The following is a 23,229-nucleotide window of genomic DNA, read 5'->3' on the forward strand; positions in this document are numbered from 1 at the left end:
GCTACTAGAATTCAACTTTTGCATTTTATGCAATTTGGTCATTTCCACGATTAAACATATAATCGATAAAATTTTATTATCAGAATTTTCATATGATATTCCCATCATAATGCAGATCATGCAATAATATTAAAATAAATTTTCTTTCTTACTCGAATTTGTGGTCCCGAAACCACTGTTTCGATTTCATTGAAAATGGGTTATTACATACCAATTTTAAACACATATTCATTGCATATTCACATTTTTAGCACATTATAATCATTGTCATATGGTAAGAAAACATACCCACATATTTACTGTCACATGGCAATAATAACATACCCATATATTCTCTTTCACAACAGTCATCACAAGCTTGTGGCACATGTCATAGCATATCATATATGTTCATATTTTCACAATTGCACAAGCACACATATATCACATTTCATCATAGGTGTGAGAACACTTACTCTCGAAATTTAAAGTATGGAATTAAGCTACCTCTAAATTCCCAATAATATAATGAATCATCTACGAGCAACGATTCCAAAACACTCATCAAAAATATGCTTTCACCGAAAACCGAAAGCTCAGACAAGCTTTTCTTTGCCTTTGTTTCTACTCGTTGAAGGTCATATTGACTCCAAAACTTCAACAAAAAAACCACACAAACATACAATCAACAATCAGTCATTAACTCACCTTAAACAATAAAAAAAAAGTCTAAACTATGTTCTCTTTTAACCGAAACCTTCGACCTAGAAAACTTTAAATTTGAATATCTTAGCCTATACTTAATCTTTTCATGCAAAATTAATTCTGTTCATCTACACATTCATCTGTGACTAATTCTCAACCTTTAAACTACGTAAAACTACACGTTTTAAGGTATCGACATTTTTCGATAAGTTTAGACCATTATGACAGAAATTCATTAAAACTCAAGAAATTTTTAACAAAACTTTAAAGTAACTTTAGAAACCTTCTAATCATGTTAAAACAAGTTAAAAAAACACTTTGAAACTGTAACAACCCGTTTTTCAATGGTGTTAAAAATAATGATTTTGGGATCACAAATATGATGAGTAAGTTCATAAATATTATTATTTAATATTTACGAGTCAAATATAGTTTTAAAAAGGTTTTTGATTTGATAAATTATGCTATTCGAATGATTAATTAAGCTCAATTGGTAAGACCCTAAGGTCAAGTGGTTTTAAAAAATGAGGTATCGAGATCTCGTTTCTATAAACCGAGCCATAAATATTTTATAAATATTTACGGAGTGTCACTAAGGTGGTATTAAAGTTTTGTTAAGAAATTTGAATGTTTTGATAGTTAATTAATTAAAAAGGACTAAATCGTAAAAGATGTAAAATTTGATCACTATTTAATTTGAGTGATTAAATGGTTTATTGAATGAAGGAAAATGAACTGAAATGGTAATTAAATCATTCAATGAGTTAGTGGACAATTATGGGAACAAAATTGGTGTTTTATTTATTTATTAACCAAGGTTAAAATGGTAATTTGATAATTAATTAAATTAAATAAAACATAAGGAAAAGATAATGGTTGTCATCTTCCTTTCTCATTTTTGTTTCAACCAAAAGTCATGGCTATGGAGAAGCTAGGTTTGGCCATGTTTCATTTCATGCATGGTAAGTCATTTTTCGCCCGTTTTTAATAATTTTTATGTTTTTGAGATCATTGGAACTAGGTCCAACTAGCCCGTACATTCGATTTTGAAATTGTTAAAGATATTGAAAGTTTCCATTGATGAAATTTGTGATTTTAGATGTAAAATGATGAATTTGAAGTGTTAGTTGGTATTTAAAAGTATTTTGTTAAGTGATTATTGATGAATTTACCGATTAGAAACTAAATTGTTGAAATAATAAAAGTACAAGGATTTGATGTGAAATTGTTGCAAAAATGGGCTGAAATGGAGGCTATGAATATTCGGCTAGTGTAAAGTTTAAATAAAAATGGTTAATTTGCATGTTTTAATCTTAGAGACTAAATTGAATAAAAGTAAAATTTTGGGGCAATTTTGTAAAATTTCAAAAATGACTAAATTGCATAAAATACATTATTTTACTGTCTAAATTAATAGGTTGAATAAAACTACTAATTTAGATCAAGATCAAGTGGAAAATCGAGGAGAATGGAAAATTAACAAAATGCCTCTGTACTTTGTCATTTCTGCAATTTAGGCAGGTAAGTTCGTATGTTTAAATAGCGTTTTAAATTGTTGTTTTAAATGCTATCATGTTGCATTATCATATCATGTCTCAATAGAAAAATCCAATAATGTATTGACGCCCACCGAATATGAAAAGGGATGGTTTCGACCATCGAATATGAAAAGGGATGGTGATGACCATTAAATATAAAAAAGGATGGTTTCGACCATCGAATATGCAAAGGGATGGTTTTGACCATTGAATATGAAAAGGGATGGTGACGACCATCGAATATGAAAAGGGATGGTTTCGACCATCATTTAGCACACTTTGTGTGAGCTTTCCAATGTATCCGATATTATTCTAAATGGTTCAACGGGTTGTGGTCAATTATTATAACAACTCATTTTTCAGTGAAATCAGAACTGTGGTTTCAGAACCACAAATCTAAGTTGAAAATAATATTTATTTTTATTTTAGTACATGGTCCATAATATGCTAGAATGTCATGTGAAAATTCTGATAAGAAAATTTTATTGATTATGTGCTTAATTACGAGAAGGACTGAATCGCATAAAATGCAAAAATTAAACTCTAGTAGCTACAAGGATTAAATAACTATGGAATTCAAAACTAGAGGTCCTTATTTTGCAATTAAACCATTAAAGAAAAGTATGTAGATATTTTGGTGACTCATCCATGGAAATTTAGAAAAAGGGCAAGGACTAAATTAAAATTTGAAATAATTTAATTAATTAAAAAGATGATAAAAGATATCATCTTATTTACTCATCTTCTTCTCTAAAAATACATAGAAACCCTAAGAGAGAGAGAATAAACTTTCATGGCTTAATTGGGTAAGTTTCCTTGTCCCGTTTTTAGTAATTTTGATATTTTTGAAATTGGGATAGCTTAATCTATCTATTTGGGGGATCAATTTGAAGAGTTATCAAAGTATGGAAATTAGGTCATGGATGTATATGCTGAAAATTAGAAATTTATAGTAGAAAATGAAAGGTTGTTGATAGATAAAGAACTTTTACAAAGTGTTTTTTGATGAAAATATAATTTAGGGACTAAAATGTAAAGTTGTGAAAATTGATGAAAAATTCTAAAATTTATAGAAAATATGTGCTGTAAATTTTATGTTGAAATTTTGGTTAGGCTTGGAATAGGGAGTAAATTGCATGAATTTCATTTTCCAACCTAAGGACGAAATTAGAATTTATGGAAAAGTTAGGGGCAAAATGGTAATTTTTCCTAGGATGTAAATTGAGTCCAAATGAATGTGAAATGTGTGAAATTGATGATTAGAGTTATTTATATAGATCCGGACAACACAAATTTGAGGTTAGATCGAGGAAAAGGAAAAGTTTCGGATTAGTAGATTATTTATGCGAACAAGTGTCAAGGTAAGTTCGTATAACTTAATCGAGCATGTAAATATGTTAACTTGAATGTTACAATTGTATGCAATATGAATTATATTTATGTGAATGTTATAAATGCGTGAAATGATTACATGTTCGAAAATGTTGGAAAAAGGGTAAAGTCTCGTTTGAATATTGAATTTCGATGGATAAATGTGCTTTCCTGAAATGAATGAGGTCTTACATTTGTTGCTGACAAGATTTAGCTCGGACGAGTAATCCTATTGATCTCATTATAGAAAGGATTTAGCCCAGACGGGTAATCCTGATATAATTCCTCTGAGCATATAATACAATTAGGATTTAGCTTGGACTGGTAATCCTAATTAAGCTCTTCTGAGCATACATTACATAAAGGATTTAGCTTGGACTGGTAATTCTGTAATACGATATGTGGCTCGAGAGTGTGTTCTGATTAAATTCCCTAAAGGGTACTCTTGAATAAGAATTGACTGGTTATTGAATTGTACACCTTAAATGTACTACTTGAGTATCCATCAGAATTTCAATGATTCAATGGACACAACTCTTGGCATAATGAGAAAATTTATGAGATGAAATGATAATGTTTTGAAAGAATATTGCATGATGAGCTCATCTATGTTTACTTAATGTATATGAAAATTTTGTGACTAACATGTTTGATTGAGTGCATGTTTTTAGGCAAATTTTGCCAAGTTGATGGAAAACATGATATTGTATACTTAGATTTAATAAATGGGATTGGTAAATTTAGTTTCCGTTATACGAACTTACTAAACATGTAATGCTTACTCTATTTTATTTTCCCCTATTTTATAGTGCTCGAAAGCTCACGAAGGTTGGAGATCATTAGAGCATCGTCACACTATCTACTAGTTTGTTTTGGTATATATATAGTAAAATCATTTTGGTATAATGGCATGTATAGGCTAACATGGCCATAGATGGCTTAAATATGTGGTTTGTAATCTAGGAATTGGAATGGCTAGTAATGGTTGTTTTTTATATGCTAGTAATGTCATACTATGATAGCTACATACATGTTAAATGGTTGTTTAAATTATGCCTAATATGTGGAATATACCAAGGTAAGATTATAAACTTATATGCATGTAAAGATATGCCATGTTGAATGATAGAGTTTGCTTAATTTGAATGCTTTATATGGTTGGTATTTGGATGTGAGTCTTAGTGCAGGTCATTGATATGATTTTGGGTGAGAAATGAAGCTAGAAATGGCTTCATTTTGTCCACAAGGGTAGACACACGGGCATGTGTCTAGATCGTGTGTGACACACTGCCTGGTAAATGAGCATGTGATTAGGCCATGTGTCCCCTGCACTTTAAATTTGAGAAACAGAATGCTCATAATTGAGCACACGAGTAGAGACACCGGCGTGTGTCTCAGTCGTATGTGCTACACGGTCGTGTGTCTTGGCCGTGTGAAACCTGCACCTAATTTCGAAAGAATTTAATTAACCACACAGCCTAGTACACGGGCGTGTGGCATGACTATGTGCACAAGTCAGTGAATTACACGGGGTCGAATGCGGCCGGCAGCACAGGCGTGTCCGTGTGACCGCTGCACCTTGGAAAATTTTTGAAATGTCGCGAAAAATTCTAGGAGTTTCCGATTAAGTCCCGATTCGATTTTAAATTGGGCCTCGAGGGTCCATTTAAGGGACATTTTGAATAATCTCATGAAATGAACAGTGATTGACAAGATTTATCTGTAAATGTTCTAAAAGTTCCGGTAATGCTCCATAACTCTATTCTGGCAATGGATACGGGTTAGGGGTGTTACAATTATGGTATAACTTGATATGAAATTAAGCTAAATATATATATGGATGAGTTATGGTCATATATATATATATTTAAGTTAGGAATATGTGTATTTGAGATTCATGAAAATAATCATTCAAATGATAAGTTATATTGACATGGCATAAGTCAAGTATGGTATGCTTAAACATGCACATGTTTAGGTATGTTTGGAATGACCATGTTTGGTATGTTTATATAAGTCTAAGTGGAGTTGTGCTTTTAGGTAACTATGAACTAATTGTAATAGTATAAATGTGGTCACTCTATAATGAGTTTTGAAATGGAAAATAAATTAAGTGTTGATGAATAGAATGTGTTAAGTACATATATATGTTTAGATAAATTGTATGTTTGCATTTGAGGTGCCTATATGACATATTGGTTGTAAGAATAATTGACCTAATGAATTGGTCTTAATATGCATGCTTTGGTATGTTTGAAAGCTTGATTATATGTGCAAATGTCTTTTAGGTGTGAGCTTGAAATGGGTGAAAGGAATGGCTTGAAATTGGCCTATTTCTTGTCCACACAGCCTAATACACGGGTGTGTGTCTCAGTCGTGTGTGACACACGGCCATGCGACACGGACATGTGTCATTGTAGGTTTTAATGGTTGCGTTTCAAAAGTTACACGGGTTGGGACATGGTTGTGGGTCCCTACTTCGAATGCCCACACTGCTTGAGACACGGGCGTGTGTTCAATCGTGTGATCCCTGCAGTGTGAATTTTTCTATCTTTTTCCATGATGTTTTAAATGTTTTGATTTAGTCCCGTTTCTAAAGTGTTTCTAAGGCCTCGAGGGCTTGAATAAGGGATAATATGCATGTGTTTGACTGGAATATCATATAATTCATGAAATATTTTGAAATGAATGTCTTGATGTTATAGTTTTATGGTAATGCTCTATAACCCTATTTCGGCAACAGATACAGGTTAAGGGTGTTATAGAAACCATATTTTAATCCAGAATCCCAAAATTCACAATTAACAACTAACTTTTCGAATTTTATTTAAAACATACATTTTAAGGGCTAACAATTCAGTTTAAGAGACTAGATATCATTTAAAACTATTAGAAGGACGAATGATTACCTTCGATAGAAGAAATACGAGCTTTGACGCAAATTCGAGAAAACCCACTCTTGATGAAGATAATAAAATTAGTGAGGTTTTTTAGTGTTTTCCTTGGTTTCAATGGAGATTTATGTGACAGCCCTAATTTGACCCTAGTCGGAAAGTGGTTTCGGGACCACGAAACCGAGTCATAAAAATAATTAATAGTCATATTTGATGCTTATTATATATGAATATGCATGTGTGAAGAATTCATGCTTAAATTTTGTATATAGTATGTGAAATTATTAAATAGGACTTGTATGAGAAAATTTAGAAATGTGCTAGGCAAATGCTAAAGTGGCCTATTAATATATGTTGGAAAGTGCTTGTACTTGCATGTCAAATTAGCCAAACTATAGGTAGTGGCCGGCCATGCTACAAATTATATAATCAAATATGAATTTTCTATTAACTTTAATTAGCTAGATGCCATATTATCATGGATGAATGTAATAAAATAAAGAAATAATAATTAAAGGAAGGAAATGGGTGAAAGAAACAAAGTCTTCATCCATGTTTCTTCCTAGCCGATTCTAAAGAAAGAAAAGAACAACCATTCGGTGATCTTGAACTCAAAATAAGGTGAGTAGTTCATGCTAATTCTTGAAATTTTAGTATATTTTGAGTTAGTTCTTAAGTTCTTTGCTTAACCCATGACAAAATTTTGAGTGGGTAATGTCTTAAGCTTTCGACCATAGTAGAAATTAAGGGGTTAGATTGTTGTTTTTTTTTTTTGTGGTTATTTGAAGTTGAACTAGTTAATACTTAAGTGTTAGTATTTGTACATGAAATAGATGAATGTGGATTTGTTGAGTTACTTGAACAAATTCGGCTTTGTAATTGATTTTTTTTAGTATAAACCTTGAGTAATGCAAGACATAGATTTTGGTTTTGATAGTGCTTATATGAGTTTAATTAATTCAATTTTGATAATATAATGATAGCTTAAGATAAACAACATTCGGTTATGAATTTTTGTGTTAAATCGAAAATGGATGCTAGTTGAGCTATGAACAATTACTTAATAACGAAGAGAATATAAGCTTAATGCTAAAGTAGCATTCAACCTCGGAGTAAGTTAAATTAGTAAGAAAATAAATTTTGAGATGGAAAATTATGTGTTTGACTAAAGAAAAGAAATTGTTGAAGAGTGTTTGTGAACATGGTAAGTGTATTCGGTTTAGTGAGCAAATGAAATAAAAATTTGGAATTTGATTTTTTTTTGGGTATGTATGACCAAGTATATTCAGCCACATAAATAATATAATTACATGATGTTATATTATGATTATTGAGCTTATGTATGTGGGTGCATGTATATCTAGTAATATAATGACATTTGGTTTTGATAGTCGATTGATAAGTTATTACTTTAATTACAAGAGCATTTGGTGAAAGTAACATTTGTGTATGAACATATATTAGTTATGAAATCGGTAGGTTTAAGACTAATTGTGGTAATGATAATATATTAAAATGAGATGGATATTTGATTACCGAATGTGAATAATAAGTAAACACTATTGATCAAAATATTAAACATCTCTATTTATACTTATTTAGCTCAAGAGCAAGGGGGTCAAAGTTGGATAGGGGAAAGGAAAAAGTGATCGAATAGCTATTGAAATCGTTCGACAACATCCGAGGTAAGTCTTTAAGTAATGGAACTTAGCTTATGATTTGATAAAGCAATTATATATATATGCATATATGTGTGAATGTTAATCGGGGTTTAAAACCGAGCTTGGTCTCGAAGGGCTTTTGAGCCAGTGTCATAATCCGAGCTTGGTCTCGAAGGGATTTTGAGCCAGTGTCATAACCGAACCTAGTTTCGAAGGGCCTTCGGGCCAATGTCATAATCCGAGCTTGGTCTCGAAGGGCTTTTTGAGTCAGCGCTAAGAATCGGGCTTGGTTCCGAAGGGCGTCTGTGACGGCATAATATTGAGTTGAAAACTCGTAAATATTCGTACGAGAAATCATATAATACATGTTGAAACAATTTTAAACCAATGTGTTACTTACAGTAAGATAACTAGGTAAGTAATTTACTCTCGTTGAGAATATGATTATGTTAAATTATGACTTTGAAATTGGTGGGGATGCTTAGACCATTGTTTAAAATCATTCGAACGTTTATGATCTGATTATGATGTATGAGTTCCGAATTAGAGAGTTCAACTTCACAAATGTGAGATGTAGGTGTATATGCATGAGATTGACACGGAAATGTGAGATGAACGTATTCGACTATAGAATGAATTTAGTTGGATATATATATTGCTTTCACCTTTGTGATATGAATGATAAAAGTAGTACCTTAGTTATTTTCTATTCGGCCAAAGGATGAAACAAACAAACTTAGATATTATTATGCCATTCTTTTAAATGATTTCATTATTTGAAACTTACTAAGCATCGAAATGCTTATTCTTTTGCTTTAATTCTCTGTTTTATAGATTTTGTTCGTCAGCTATCAGACTCGGAAGTGTCAAAGTCGAAGTCATCCACACTATCTAAGCCACTTTTTGGTACTCTTCAGTTGAACTTGATAATGGCATGTATAGGGTTGACCCTTGTTGTTGATTAAGTATCTTTTGGTAATGTATATTCGTATAGCCATGCGAAAATGGCTTGTATATTTTGAGTATAACATTATGATCATTTTGTATATATGGTCTTATGATATGGTTATTAAGTGGTGTGGAAATGTTTGGTAATGATTAGCCATTGGAATGGCCAATCATGGTCCTATTGGTGCTACGTATGTCATGGCTAATCGTGATTATACTTGGAAATAATGTATGTCAAATTACTAGTTGATTCATGGAAAACTATGAAACAGGTAAAATTTACCTTAAAATAGATGCTGACAGCAGCAGTGATGTGAATTTGAAAAATAGTATAAATTGAATTAAATAATGAATAAATTATGTAATCTAATCTTGATGAGTCTAATTTCATATGAAAGAAACGAAACGACCATATGAGCCGTATTTTATGAGATATTTAAGTTTTCGTGAAACAGGGCCAGAGCTATTTCTGGATCCCCTGTTCTAACTTTGGAAATTCACCATAAATTAACAAAAGATAATTAGAAGTCATGCTTTATATGTACAGATTCCTTTTTGAGTCTAGTTTCATTAGAAATAAACGGTATAAGTATTGAAGCACTGTACAGGGAGATATCTAAGTCGTAATGCATGAAGGTCAGAGTAGTCAAACCCTGAAACAGGGGAGACTTTAACTAATAAACTGTACTAATTGGCACGACAAAAAATTCTAGAAAACAATTAGTAAATATATGTATGAGTCTAGTTTCAGGAAAAATTTACGGAATTGGATTTCGAGTTTTGTAACTTGAGATATGATTTTTAGAGTGACTGTGATGCAGTTAGCCAGCTCGTCTGGAAATTTTAAAAACGAATTGTATGAGCTGTTTAAGTAAGGAATTAAGTCCGTTAGCACCTCGAGTTCGACTCCGGCAACGGTATCGGGTACGGGGTGTTACAATTTATGGTTCAAAGAATGTTGGAAATTAAGAGTAATTAGGATTTGGAAATCAAAATAGAATGAAATAGCAAAAGAAAACAAAAGGGACGACAAGAGCTTTTGTAGAGAGTTCTATCATGAACAATTTGGAGAAAGGGGGGTTTTAGGTTGATTTTAAAATTCTAGGTAAATCATTTCATAAAAAACTCTCAATTTTAACTCTTTTATAGATCAGTCCTATTTTCAAAATTAGAGGTATTTAAAACTCATTTTAAAAAATTGACTTAATTTCCTAATAGCTGTGTTGAAAACATTATCGATTACCAACCTTGTGAAATTCTAAGCACATATAAGCTAAAATTCCTAAGATACCCTCAAAACTTCTAAGCTCAATTTTTGGGTGTTACATGCCTATTTGGTTTTGTACTTCATTGTAAATTTCTTAAACTTTTTAAGGGCTTTAGATTTATGACTCATAAGATATATATACCCATATCTACTGAAGTCATCAGTGAAAGTAATGAAGTATTAAAAACCTCCCATGGCTTGTGTATTCATTAGTCCATATACATCACTATGTATTAAGCCTAATAAATTACTAACTCGCTTACTTTTACTATTAAAAGGGGTTTTAATCATTTTACCCATCAAGCAAGACTCACATATATCAATCTGTTTGAAAACAAAAGAATCCAAAAATCCATCTTTAGAGTTTTGATATGCGTTTCTCACTTATATGGCCCAAATGACAATGCCAAAGATAAGTTTGATTAGAGTCATTTATTCTTGATCTTTTAGTATTTGTGTTATAAATGAGCATACCTTGATCAAAAATATAGAGGTCATTTACTAATTGTGCTGAACCATAGAAACATTATTAGGCTAAAATGAGCAACAATTATTCTTAATAATTATGTCAAAACCAATTTTGTCTAAATAAGAAATTGAAATAATGTTTCTAGTCAAACTGGGCACAAAATAACAATCCTCCAAAATTAAATCAAGTCTACTAGGCAATGATAAAATATATGTTCCTATAGCTAATGCAGCAACTCTTGCTCCATTTCCAACTTGCAGGTCCACATCTCCTTTAGCTAGATTCCTACTCCTTTGTGGTCCCATACATAGGTACAAATATAAGAACCACAATTGGTATTTAATACCCAAAAATTAGACATTGATAAATTAATATCCATAACATAAATACCTCAAGTGGACGCTCTGCTTTCCTTTGCCTTCTTGACCTCTTCAAGATAGGTAGGGCAGTTCCTTTTCCAATGTTCAGTCTTATCGCCATAGAAACATTTTCCTTCCTTAGCAATTCCTCCTAGGTTTCAATGCAGTTTTTTTTTTGTTAGGTTTGACCTTAACATTGTCATTAGCCTTTGCCTTTGCATTAAGTTTTCTTTTGCCCTTGTCCTTGCAAATCATCAGAATGGGCTTAGGTCTAGCCCTTTTCATGTTAGTTTCAACAGCTCATAACATGGTAAGTAACCATGGCAAAATTTTGTTAATTTCATTCATTTTAAAATTTAGGACAAATTGGCAAAAACTATCCATCAACGATTGTAGGATAACATCGATGGTCAATTCCACACCTAGAGGGAATCTGAAGTTTTTCAAGGCTTTCAAAATAGCCTATCATTTTAAGAACATGAGTTCCCACTAAAGTCCTCTCCACCATATTGTATAGAAATAGAGCTTTAGAGGTCTCGTACCTCTCTTGACCTGTTTGCCCCTCATATAATTCCTTGAGGTGTTGGATCATATCACAAGCAACTATATCCTCATGTTGCTTTTGAAGCTCAGAAGTCATGGTGGCAAGCATTAGACATCCTATGTCTAACATATCATCAAGGTGCTTCTTATAAGCATCATTGTTAGCTCTAGAGGCATTGCTTGCTGGTTCGTTAGGAACGAGTTCTTCAATGATATATAATTTCTTCTTTTGTTTGAGGGCAATCCTCAAGTTACGGAGCTAGTCAAGAAAGTTTAAGTCGTTCAACTTGTCCTTTTCAAGGACAGATCACAATGGTAAAAAGTTTATGTTGTTTGCCATAATAAATTTACAATAATAAAACATGTTTATGAGTAAAATTACCAAGTTTATTATGAACATTTAAAAAGGACTTTATTAAAAGGCGCTCCCACTATTTCATTCAAAATTAATAACCCTTAGATATTAATTTCGAAAAATCATCTCTAAAGTTTTCTAGTAGGTAAAGGTTTATATTTCACTTCCTCTTAAATCAACTCTAGCTTTTCTCTCAAGATTGTGGTTATTTAGGTAAGCAACAATTGCTAATTACATCCTATGTAACTTTTTATTTGGTGAACAACTCTTGTTCCAATTATCTCATGATCATCCAAATCTCTTGCCTCTAGGTTTCCAATTCTATTAAAGTAACCTAGTTAAGTTATTAACCAATATCATAACTAAATCTTCGCGTTTAACCAAGATAGATGAGCCATATTTTCCAAATATGAGCCATATTTTCCACATGCTAATCGACCTTAAAGATTGTAACTAGGTGGGGATGATAGTGGTGAAGCCTGTACTGATGACATATGAATAACAGGATACATAAAAGATCCAATGATTACAAGTTTAATGTGTAATTCAGACATCTGAGCAGAAAACAATAAGTTCAGTCGATTAGTCGGCTTGTTCATGTTCAAAACGGACGAGCAATTGGCGATAAAAAACATCATGCACATAAAAGTGGAAGACCGGCCAAAAAAGGAAAAAATGTTGCGAAAACTGGAGTCATGCTTGATTAATTCTAAAAGTATATCATAGGAAATTTTCAAGATTATGTTGAGTTCAATTCCTCATTCTGTTTATGCAGTGCGGAAAAGCTGCCTTTTGGTGTCCATATCATCTATGGACATTCAAGTAAGGCCAGAGCTGCTTTTGTTGTATTTGCTTCGCATTACTCATTCTCTTAACATAAACCAGTTTCTATCTGGATATTATTAACATTGTTTATGAATGTAAGGCCGCGGTTTCGAATGAAGCCATTGAACTTGACAGAGTCTCTAAGCTGATCATGCTGGGACTATTCTATAATGCCATTTGCAGACTGCACGGTACAATTCTGAGTCATTTATTACTCAAAAGTGAAAGCTTGCAAGAAAATTGGGATTGTCTTTTCCTGGTTCTCATCGTCCATCCAATACCACAAACTCAATTATACTACTGAGGGGATGGATCATCAACAGCATTATCACCAGCTTTGGAGAACTCGCAATGTCTTCACCCAAAAACTCAGTGCGATTTGGACGTGCGACGAAAATCCTGCTTTTTTAGGGCTAATTCTCCCTTTCTTGTCAGATTGATCTGTCAAGCTCTCCCAAAGTTTCAGCAGGCCCAGGTGATATTTGGATGCCAAAAGGCAAGAAAGCAGGCTATGGTAAGCGGATATGGAGAAGAAAACATATCAACACTAAGTTCCCTTCCAGACATATTTGACCAGCAAGCTTGAAATGTAAACCACAGTTATATGCAATAAGTGGACATCGCATTGTTGATTGAATATTTTCTTAGCTTCAAAGCTAAAGGAACTAAGCGTAAATGTAAATCCACAAGTGACGAGTAAACTACAGTGTCAATCATTTTGAACGATTAGAACTACAATTGGAACATAAATGATGGTAAAGACTGGAACCCTTTTGACATAAATGAAATAATTAAAATAATTGCTGCCTAAGGTATCATTAAGTCTCCAAATGGTGAACAATGGGATAAGTCAAACAAACTTAGGACCATGCCTTCCCATTTTTACCTTAATTTGCTACTAAAAAAGCTTGCAACATCCTAACAGGAATGTTGAATAGACTAAATCACCCCTAAAAAGTAGCATTTTGCTTATAATTATCTCACAAAATGAATAGCAATCCATCCTACTATAAAGAACTTAAAAGAATACGAATTCAGTACCGTACATTTTGGCTGTGCAATAACTCAACCACAGCAGACACTACTCCCTTTCCTTCAACAGATATATCAAATCCAGGTTCTTCAACCTTTCTGTTCAAAAGCTTGTCAAGTTCCCCACGCAGTTTCTGCATAAAAATGTTAATAATAATAATAAATAACATAAACAAAGAAAAATATATAATGTTTTAAATGTTTTTGCTCTTCATCTGTCGGTTAAACTATACAAAGGATAAAAATCCTTTTTTTATGCGAAAGAAAAGTATAAGAGGAATTACCCGTATCAAGTCCAGTACACTCTTCGACGCAGAAAAATGAAGGTACCCCCCAAGCATCTCAATACCCTCTCCCGTTTTGCTAGGAATAAGATTACCACCAAACAGAAGTAAAGCGTAATCAGAAATATTTGTTGAGTCTCGGACAAAAATGCTGGTTGTTTTGACCTTTTCACTGTAAACCATATAAGGCAATGGAAAGAGATGAACCCCCGCGTTAACAGATGCAGGATGAATGTCAACTTTTCCGACTTCTTTAGTGTAGAATGCTGTACGTTTTCCTCTTCTTTTGCATTGCACAACATTTGGGTAAAGCCCAGCACAAAGGACTGCACATACCATCTCCAAATCATGGCTGTATTGGTTGTAAGCCTGTTTAAAAATACACATGGAAATTAATTATAAGTACAATCAGACAGTGACCATTCTGATGATAAGAAATAATGGCGAAGACTGATAAAACCAGAAGCATATGTACAGTGAATGAAAACCTCATAAATCAAGGATGGCCATGAGTTCTTGAAAATGGGATGTATAGCAATAGCTAAACTTAAAAAATGATGTGCCACCTGGGGGTGGGGTGTTGAAGAAAATGCTCATGCATGGCAAGAAAATTAGATAAGACAGAGCTTACGCTAGCACCCCGTGATTTGTCTACAAAGCCTATGTCTGATAACAGATCTATAAACTGATTTCTCATATCCTCCATCATCTGCAAGGTCACTGGGGATAGAAAATTTTCCCAACAAAATGCTCTCTCTCTTCCATTACGCTTTGCATCTTTATATCCTTCAAAGGCTTTAACAAGGGCTATATGGTCACTACATATAAAAAAGTTAATATTTCCGTTAGTAACAAAATCATAATTAATCTCAATTTGCAAGTCACAGAGAAAGGATAACTTAGCATAGCAGCCTAACCTGCAAGAATCACCAGCAAAGGATCTTTTTGCTGCATCAGCTTCCTCTTTCCTATTTATTGGAAGGACAAATGGGTCACGATGAGCAAGAGCAGCTGCAATTGTCAAAGCAGGATTCAGGCATTGAAAAATAGCCCCCATTAGAAGCATCTTTCCTATGTTTGGGTCCAAAGGTAGAGTGCAAAGATGACGACCTGCAAAATACCAGTTCAGGTAACAAATAATATCTTACTAAAATGTGTAGAGAACAACAATGAAGAAAGAGCAAAAAAGATACCAAGAGGAGTAAGCTCCTCTGCATCACCCAAAGCTCCAATTGTTTTAAGAAGCTCAATTGCATTTTCAACAGAAAGAGGATCTGGAGGCTGAAGTGCCTTTGCCAAAAATGATCCCACGGATCCAAGCTGCAAGCTTTTGATATGTACGCATAGCTCTTGCAATGGTGTTCGGAGAATTTCAGGTAATTGATACTCAAGCATTGCATCATGGATCAATTTTGGGTACAGCCTATAGCAAACTCCAGGTTGCACACGACCAGCACGGCCTCGTCTCTGAGATGGTCATACCATGTCAAAGGAAAAAAGACTCCTGGTAACGCGTGAAACTAGCCAAAACATTAACAGATATAGGGAATCACCCAACCCACACCACCTTGAAAATAAACAAATACCTGATGTGCTGAAGCCTTTGAAATCCATGAAGGTAAAAGACATGCCAGCTTGTTAAGAGCATCATAACTTGTTTCCTTTGCCTTTCCACAGTCTATAACATACACAACATCATCTATGGTGATGCTACTTTCAGCAATATTTGTCGCCAAAACAATTTTTCTGAAATATGAAAAGCAGATTTAGAATTCAAGAGGATATAAAATAGAACCAAAACAAATGATAAATATATATATGCAAAAGCAGTGAGCATAGCACCCAGCTGGAAACATACAGCAAAGAAAAATCTATGGTCCCATATGTTGCAAAAAAGGAACAGGAAGACCAGTAGCATAGGAAAAACAGCACTTAGGCCAAGAAATAACTACTTTTCACTTGACAAACAAAATCCATCTTTAATGCCAGATGAAATTCCAGAATTTCTATTCTGACAGTAAAAAACATGATAAGATATACACAGTTTCATAAAATATTATCTTACAAAGAAGTTACATGAATTCGTAAGAATCCAAACTAGAAATATAATGCATCATCTTTGCTCTTCAATCCATCTAACCATGAGAGGTTTAACCTATTCAAGCAATGATGCAAACCTGACACTAAAGTGAGCACAGGGAAAATAAAAGTGTTTAAAGTCAAAAGGACCACAAAGAAAAATTGTCAATATTCACCAGATGAGAAGAATCCTTGTTATAGGTAATGTCCAGAATAAGCATATTCATGCTTAGTTCTTTACAGGATTGTTTTGGTCATTATAGCCATACTTCTATGATAAGAAAATTAGCAACAGGTGATATCATAATGGCACAAAATTTATTTCTCATCTTACTTATCAATTAAAAATACACCTTAAAATAATAATAATAATAATAATAAACAATTATGCTAGCTGCTAATAGAAAAGGGTGCCATACACCATCAAGAAATTAAAAAAAGAAAAAACTAATAACATAGAAATGCTTACCGCTTGTCAGGTGGAGGACGGTCAAATATTTCTCGTTGATTAATGGTAGGCATAGAACCATGTAAGGGAAGAACCAGAAACTTGCTAAGATCCCCAAGAAAGCTGTTCACTTTAATCTTGTCAAGGAGCTTAGAAATGTCATCCCAGCCTGTGAGGAATACAAGAATAGCTCCATCAGCTTCATGGCGGCAAATATACAAAATTGTGGCCTCCACCTAGAAATTTCCAACAATTGTAAATAAGATTAGATACAGAGAGAAATTAATATAGTTTAAAATGTTTAGAGAACAAAAAGATAATCTATTTCACTATAAACATGAAAATGGCAGGTGCAAAAGAAAAACAATAAGAAAACAAACATCCATTGCATTAAATAGAATTTCCTTCCAAGCTGGAAAAAGGCGGCAAGTCCTGTACTTAGAAAACGCTGAAAATTACATACCAGACCCAAATCAATCTGTGAGCCTGACCACGCTTCAAGTGAATGTCTTGTAGATGCACTGTAATTCTTATATTCAGAATCAATGTCAACATCCTACATAAGAAAATGCCAAAATGTCAGGAGTACCTAGCAGAATTGAAGAAAAAATTTACTAATCTTCAAGTAGGTTCTATTTATAGATAGAAGATACCTATTTAGATTATCCAGATGAAAGCACTAAATCCCCAATTAATAAATGCTAAAGTGCTAATAACAGGAAATGAATTAATAACAATGAGTAAATGGAAAGAGAAAGAGCAACCCATCTGAAATGAAGCTAAAATGTTCACTTACAGGAAGTACATTTACCACAGAAGTCTAGTAAGCATAAAATGAGATGAAAAAGCAAACCTTTAATTAACTTACAAGACATAAAATGCTTAGTATTGCTGCCATAACGTTGGGGGGGGGTGAAAAAGCATAAAGAGGAATGCAAATAATAGATATACAATCAGTAAATCTGCCAAGACCCAAGGGGTAAAGTGGTTTCAGACCCTTAGTAACCTGGTTTGGTTGGACCCTTAATAATGACTCAAAATGGTAAGCTTATGACTATTAGTAGGTTAATTCAATTGTTTTTAATATTAACTAAAAATGTCAAGGAAAAAAATGGCAGAATGATGACACTTATTAATGCCTATGGCCCACTTTTGTGGCAGCATATCTAGGAATGACCCATCGTTGAATACATGCCTCATATAGTGCAGTTAAATTATCTTTCTTGAAATCAAGCTCTTTCCTCCTCCTTCGCGAATTGCCTTGATTATTGTCAAATTCTGATTTGATATTATAACGAGTTTTCTGCAGCACATCCTCGAGAAATAACTCAGCCACTGGAAAGGTCAACCCCTGCATAAACAAAAGTAATGATGTATAAAATAACATACAATGAACAAAACAGAAAGAACTCCTTTCTAACAGTGGAACTTCACCACTGACTATACCGGTATGTGAATAGTTGGAGCATTTCCAAAATATTTAGAGAACAAATCAGCATTGATGGTTGCACTCATCAAAATAAGACGCAAGTCTGGACGCCGAGGAAGAAGGTCAAGTAAAATTATTAACAGGAAGTCCTCATTCATGCCTCTTTCATGAATTTCATCCACTAGCAAATGACTCACGCCATTTAAATATGGGTCCTGAACCTGCAGTTTCAGAAGAATATAGGGATAAAAGAAAAAAGATGTCATATCATGGAAAAAAAATTAGCTGACCGGAGAAAAAAATCAAATGAAGCAAACAAATGCTCTAGGGCTTTTTAAGTACCCTATGAAAATTTACTGAAGCTACTGAGAAAATTTTTCATAATGCAGTTTAATCACATCAAGAAACATTATTAAGCAAACAAAAGCTCTAGTTTCAACATCACAGAAATGTACTAGCAAGATGCATTTCACTGAAGTAACCAATAAAACTTTTAGTAACGCCAGTGACAGGATAGCCATACACCTTAAAAATTCCCGGGAGTGACGAGATAGCTAAAAACACAACCAAGCTATAACAATCAGAACTCTAGCCCAAAAACTTTAAAATGCAAGGTATCTCTAAAGCTTCAGAAGAGAATAAAATACAAAAAAAATACAAAAAAAAAACACAAAGAGATACAAACTTGACAACAAAAGAGGATTGAACAGTACCAACTGTCTGAGTAACACTCCAGTTGTGCAAAACAACAGCCGTGTCTGAGAAGATCGCTTTGACTCTAGGCGAATCTGATAACCAACAGTTTCACCAACATTCTCTCCCCTTTCTGAGGATATTCTCGCTGCAACAGATATGGCAGATATGCGACGTGGCTGAGTACATATTATATTACAATTAGCACCCCTCAGAGATGATATCTCCTCTTCTAAAATAAATTGAGGAAGCTGTGTTGTTTTACCACATCCTGTTTCTCCTGAAACCACTAGAACCTGTATCATTGAGAAAATAACATAACTCAGAATACATTTTAAGCACTGCAAACCATAAGGAAAGAAATAAATAGAACTTTCTTATGGATCATATGTATGTAGGTCAGTCTCTGGAACCCAAAGGAGTAAATAAACTTTTATTGAATGATGCAAACCAAGCTTGGAAAATAAAAATAGACAAAGGACAGAGGAGACAAAAGGAAAACAATATTGACTATGAAAGAATCCAAAATCCAGACTTTGGAGTTCTCAATTCCATCATATTTTTTTTGGCCTGATCAAATTCATCATTGACTAAGCTTTCCATGTCATCTTCTTATAGTTCCTTTGGATGTATGCAGGTAAAGATACTCATGAGCACATGAAGCTGACTTATTGAGTAATTGAACTCAGCTAGTTCATCATTGAATCAAACTCAAGCTTGAATAGTTCAAGTAGTGAATCAAGTTGAGTTAGAGCATTCTAATACTTGTGTAGTTAAGATAAAAAAATTGCAAGCCTAGTTAATTTTTTTTTTGTAATAAATGGTATATTTAATATGCAGATAACATAGAGCACAATAGTTCATCTTATAATTGCAATTTTAATGTTAATTGTACAACAACAAAGCTTAATCAAGTCACATTAAGTGGCTAGATTAAAAAAAAAAAAAGTCAGACTAAGTGGTTTAGGTATTTTTTGAGTAATACTTGAGCATAGCTCGATTTGAGTTCAATCATCAAGATTTCAACTGAGCTTGAGCTAGAGCTAGAGCTTTTTACTAGCTCATCTTGGTTACAGAATTCTGTTCTCTTCTCTTATAATGATAAGTTCAAGCATTTAGCTCTATTTGAAATTTAAATGCAATTTTTTCAGCTTATCCTTCAAATACACAAACATGTGTATAGAGAGCTATGATTTTAGCATACAAATGTACCATACCAAAACAACTGATAGATGACTTCATGATACCCTGTACTAAACCTTAAAGAGAAAAGGCTAAAAATAATATATGCACCAATCAATTTGGAGCATCAAGCGTGAGGAAGACTCTTCTTTTCTTTCCATGAAAAAAGAAATGCACAATTATGGCAAAAAGGCTTGAGCATAGCATGAACGATGAATATTTTTATTAAAGGTTCCAGATTTATGTAAAATTGATTACACTTTTATACAAGCAACTAGTCTAGTTAACAACCTCTTTTCTCTTGTTTTGCGGAATAAAATGCATCATCAGCAAGCTAGTGACACATTAGAAAAGAATGATGCTATCTGAAATCAGGAGAAACTGTTTGACAAGTATTAGACCTGATTTTGAGCAACAGCTTTTAGAAACTCAGCTTTCACTTTGAATGCTGGTAGTTTTTCTCTGAAAGACAGCATCGCCTTCACACTGTTACTTGCCTGCAAGTGATTAAATAACATAAGAAATATTTAAGCAGAGCAACCTGAACCATAGAAAGATATGGCTGTTAACAAAGTATAATATTAATAATGTCTTGATTTGCATGCATACGTTCAAGTTTTCCTGCTTTTTCTTGAGTTCAGCACTGAATTTTTCCTTGGAAGAATCTGTTTCAATTGTAGAAACTGAATCAATTCTTTTTACATCAGGCAATGGTTTTGTGGTTCCCCTACTAGATGCCACTCCTGAATCATCACCCAACTTTGTGTCCCTTGAGACATCCAAGAGATTTCCCACTCGCCTCTCGGTTTCTGTAGACATTTGAATCTGTACAAAAGTTGGAAAATGAGAACTTATATGAACATGCTCAGTAAGTATACAATAACATTAAGAACATAGATGGTACTCGGATCTAACCTGTTTTTGTGTTGATCCATGATGTTCATCAAGATCTACACGATAATTTGGCAATGGAACTTTACTAACCACAAGAGCCTTCCCTTTATTATACGCATGGCTTTCTTCCCACAAGTGAAAAATCAAGGTAAAAATTAAGTATAAAATTAATAACATGTTAAAAACGGAAAGCGACAATTAATTCAACAAAATTATTGGGACAAACAGCACTTAAACTAAATATAGTGTAATTGAGAAGTAATTACAGAAACATACAAGTAAAGACCTAATTCGTAAGCCATATCAGAGAGAACTTGCTGGTCTGAACGGCTGAAATTTCGTTTAATGATCATCTCTTGCTCCTGTCCTTTTTTCATTTGATTCATCTTATCCCACCACTCAGCCTCATCCAGAATTTCCATCTAAACACAAGCACAAGTATATAAAAATACTAACAAACTTCCATTTTTGTTACTTTTATTAACCAATTTTTTGCTGCTTACAAAGATGTACTTATTGTAAAGCAAATGATGAAAAGTTAACATGGTACTATAAAAATCAGCAAAAAATTTAAAATTGACAGACTAGCACTCGGACAAAGAAAACTTATGAAATTTGGTATCTAGAAAATTTTATTTATTAAAATCATTCAAAATTGCTAGTATTTACCTTTGTATTTCAAACGTCAATCAGAAACATCCTAAAACAGAAGCTAATTGCATAATGAGGCAAAAACTTAATCAGCAGCTTAAACCTTAGTTACGTAATTTCAAACAAGCCAAAAACAAAATTTTGCAGTTCCTAGATACCTCAGCGGCCTTTTGACGGAGACGCTCAGCGCGCCAAGCCGGGTCCCACCAGCGCTGTTCACCGCCTCGTCCTCCGCGTCCTCCGCCGCCGCCTCCTCGGCGCCCACCTCCGCGGCCGGAGTTGGGACCCCCGCCTCGACGGCCACCTTGGTAGTTAGGGCGATAAGACATAGCGAAAGATGAAATCTGGAGTGGAGAAAAAGGAAAGATCGGCGTAGGGGCGGGGAAGGGGCGATTGAAAAGAAGCGAAGTGAGCTTATTATTAATGCTAAGCAAGCGCAAAGGCATTTATACACGGTGGACCGAAGAAAATTGGAGCTCTTACTTTATGCACATGGTAATGGATGGATCGCACTGTGGGAAGTGGGGCGGTTAGTTGAGTTGGTTTATTGGTTCGTGAAGCGATTTGAACAATATCATGCTTTAGGTTATCATTTCTCACATTAATCTTGCTAGTAAACTTTTGGGTTAATGCAATTTTTATTTCAACTATAAATATTAAAATTATACATAAATTATAATTTAATATGTAATATTATATATTAATGTTGATTGTAAACTTTCTATTAAATATTAATTTAATCAATCTTCATAAATTATTAATACAGTTATCGATATAATATTATTTTTTAAGTTTACATATTGCAATACAAATAATTTTATATATCAAATATAAAAATAAATTATTATATTTATTTCTTTAAATGCGTACAATTAAATAAAAATTAATGATTTATATATACATTTGAAGTATAATCAAAGTTTCAATGTATAATTACATCAAATTAAAGCTCGTGTATCAAATTACAGGTCAAATCAAAGTTCATGTATAATTTTAATATTTATTTCTTAAAAGAAGTAAAAATATAATGATGTAACACTTTAAGATTGTATTGCATCGTATCAAGTTAAGGAACCAAAATAGATATTGTCTAGTTTAGGTGGCAAAATGGACAAAAAAAATGTATCAAATTGAACTTAGTTGCCAAGTTTAGGGGTAAAAAATTATATTAAGGCTAATTTTTTACTCTAGCTTGTGGGATAATTTTTTTTAATATGATTTGATTAAAATGCGCTTTTTTTTTTACATTTGGAATTTAATTTTCTAACTTTTATGTCAAATATTTTAGTTCCTTTGTTAGATTAAAAAAAATACAAGCTAAAATTGTTACACAATTAAAAAAATTTTAATTTTTTTTAAATTGAAAGGTAAGGATTAAAACAAGATCCTAATCATTACAAATTGTTACGTGACTATTAAGTGAGTATTTGTTTTATTTTATTTTATTTAAGATGTCGCATTAATAGATTTAATGAAAGAATTTTAATGATATTAACAACTAGGCTTAAATTATAAAATTTAACAACTAAATATTTGAAATTAAAAATAGAATAACTAAATTCTAAATATATAACGAGTACATGAATTGGACTACATTTTAACCACATTAATTTCATTATATTC

General features: G+C 33.0%; 1 protein-coding gene across 2 annotated transcripts; it reads right to left on the reverse strand.

Annotated features, from left to right (window-relative positions):
* Positions 1 to 12,765: 12,765 nt before the first annotated feature.
* On the reverse strand, positions 12,766 to 22,157 carry LOC107948284 (DExH-box ATP-dependent RNA helicase DExH1). Of its 2 annotated transcripts, XM_016882776.2 has the most exons (17): positions 21,765 to 22,157; positions 21,232 to 21,377; positions 20,977 to 21,076; positions 20,671 to 20,886; positions 20,463 to 20,558; positions 18,900 to 19,175; positions 18,204 to 18,407; positions 17,953 to 18,108; positions 17,221 to 17,313; positions 16,779 to 16,993; positions 15,817 to 15,976; positions 15,424 to 15,697; positions 15,148 to 15,340; positions 14,862 to 15,048; positions 14,231 to 14,599; positions 13,961 to 14,080; positions 12,766 to 13,423 (listed from the first exon to the last, which is right to left on the reverse strand). In XM_016882776.2, the coding sequence occupies exons 1-17, from the start codon at positions 22,050 to 22,052 to the stop codon at positions 13,346 to 13,348; spliced, it is 3,171 nt and encodes a 1,056-aa protein (XP_016738265.1). In that variant the 5' UTR covers positions 22,053 to 22,157; the 3' UTR covers positions 12,766 to 13,345. The 2 variants fall into 2 exon arrangements, with proteins under 2 accessions (XP_016738265.1, XP_016738266.1); XM_016882777.2 differs by lacking the exon at positions 21,765 to 22,157 and having other exon boundaries at positions 20,977 to 21,080; positions 21,232 to 21,374.
* Between the last annotated feature and the right edge of the window lie 1,072 nt (positions 22,158 to 23,229).

This window comes from Gossypium hirsutum, chromosome A04 (assembly GCF_007990345.1).
Source record: "Gossypium hirsutum isolate 1008001.06 chromosome A04, Gossypium_hirsutum_v2.1, whole genome shotgun sequence".
Taxonomy (NCBI): Eukaryota; Viridiplantae; Streptophyta; class Magnoliopsida; order Malvales; family Malvaceae; genus Gossypium; species Gossypium hirsutum.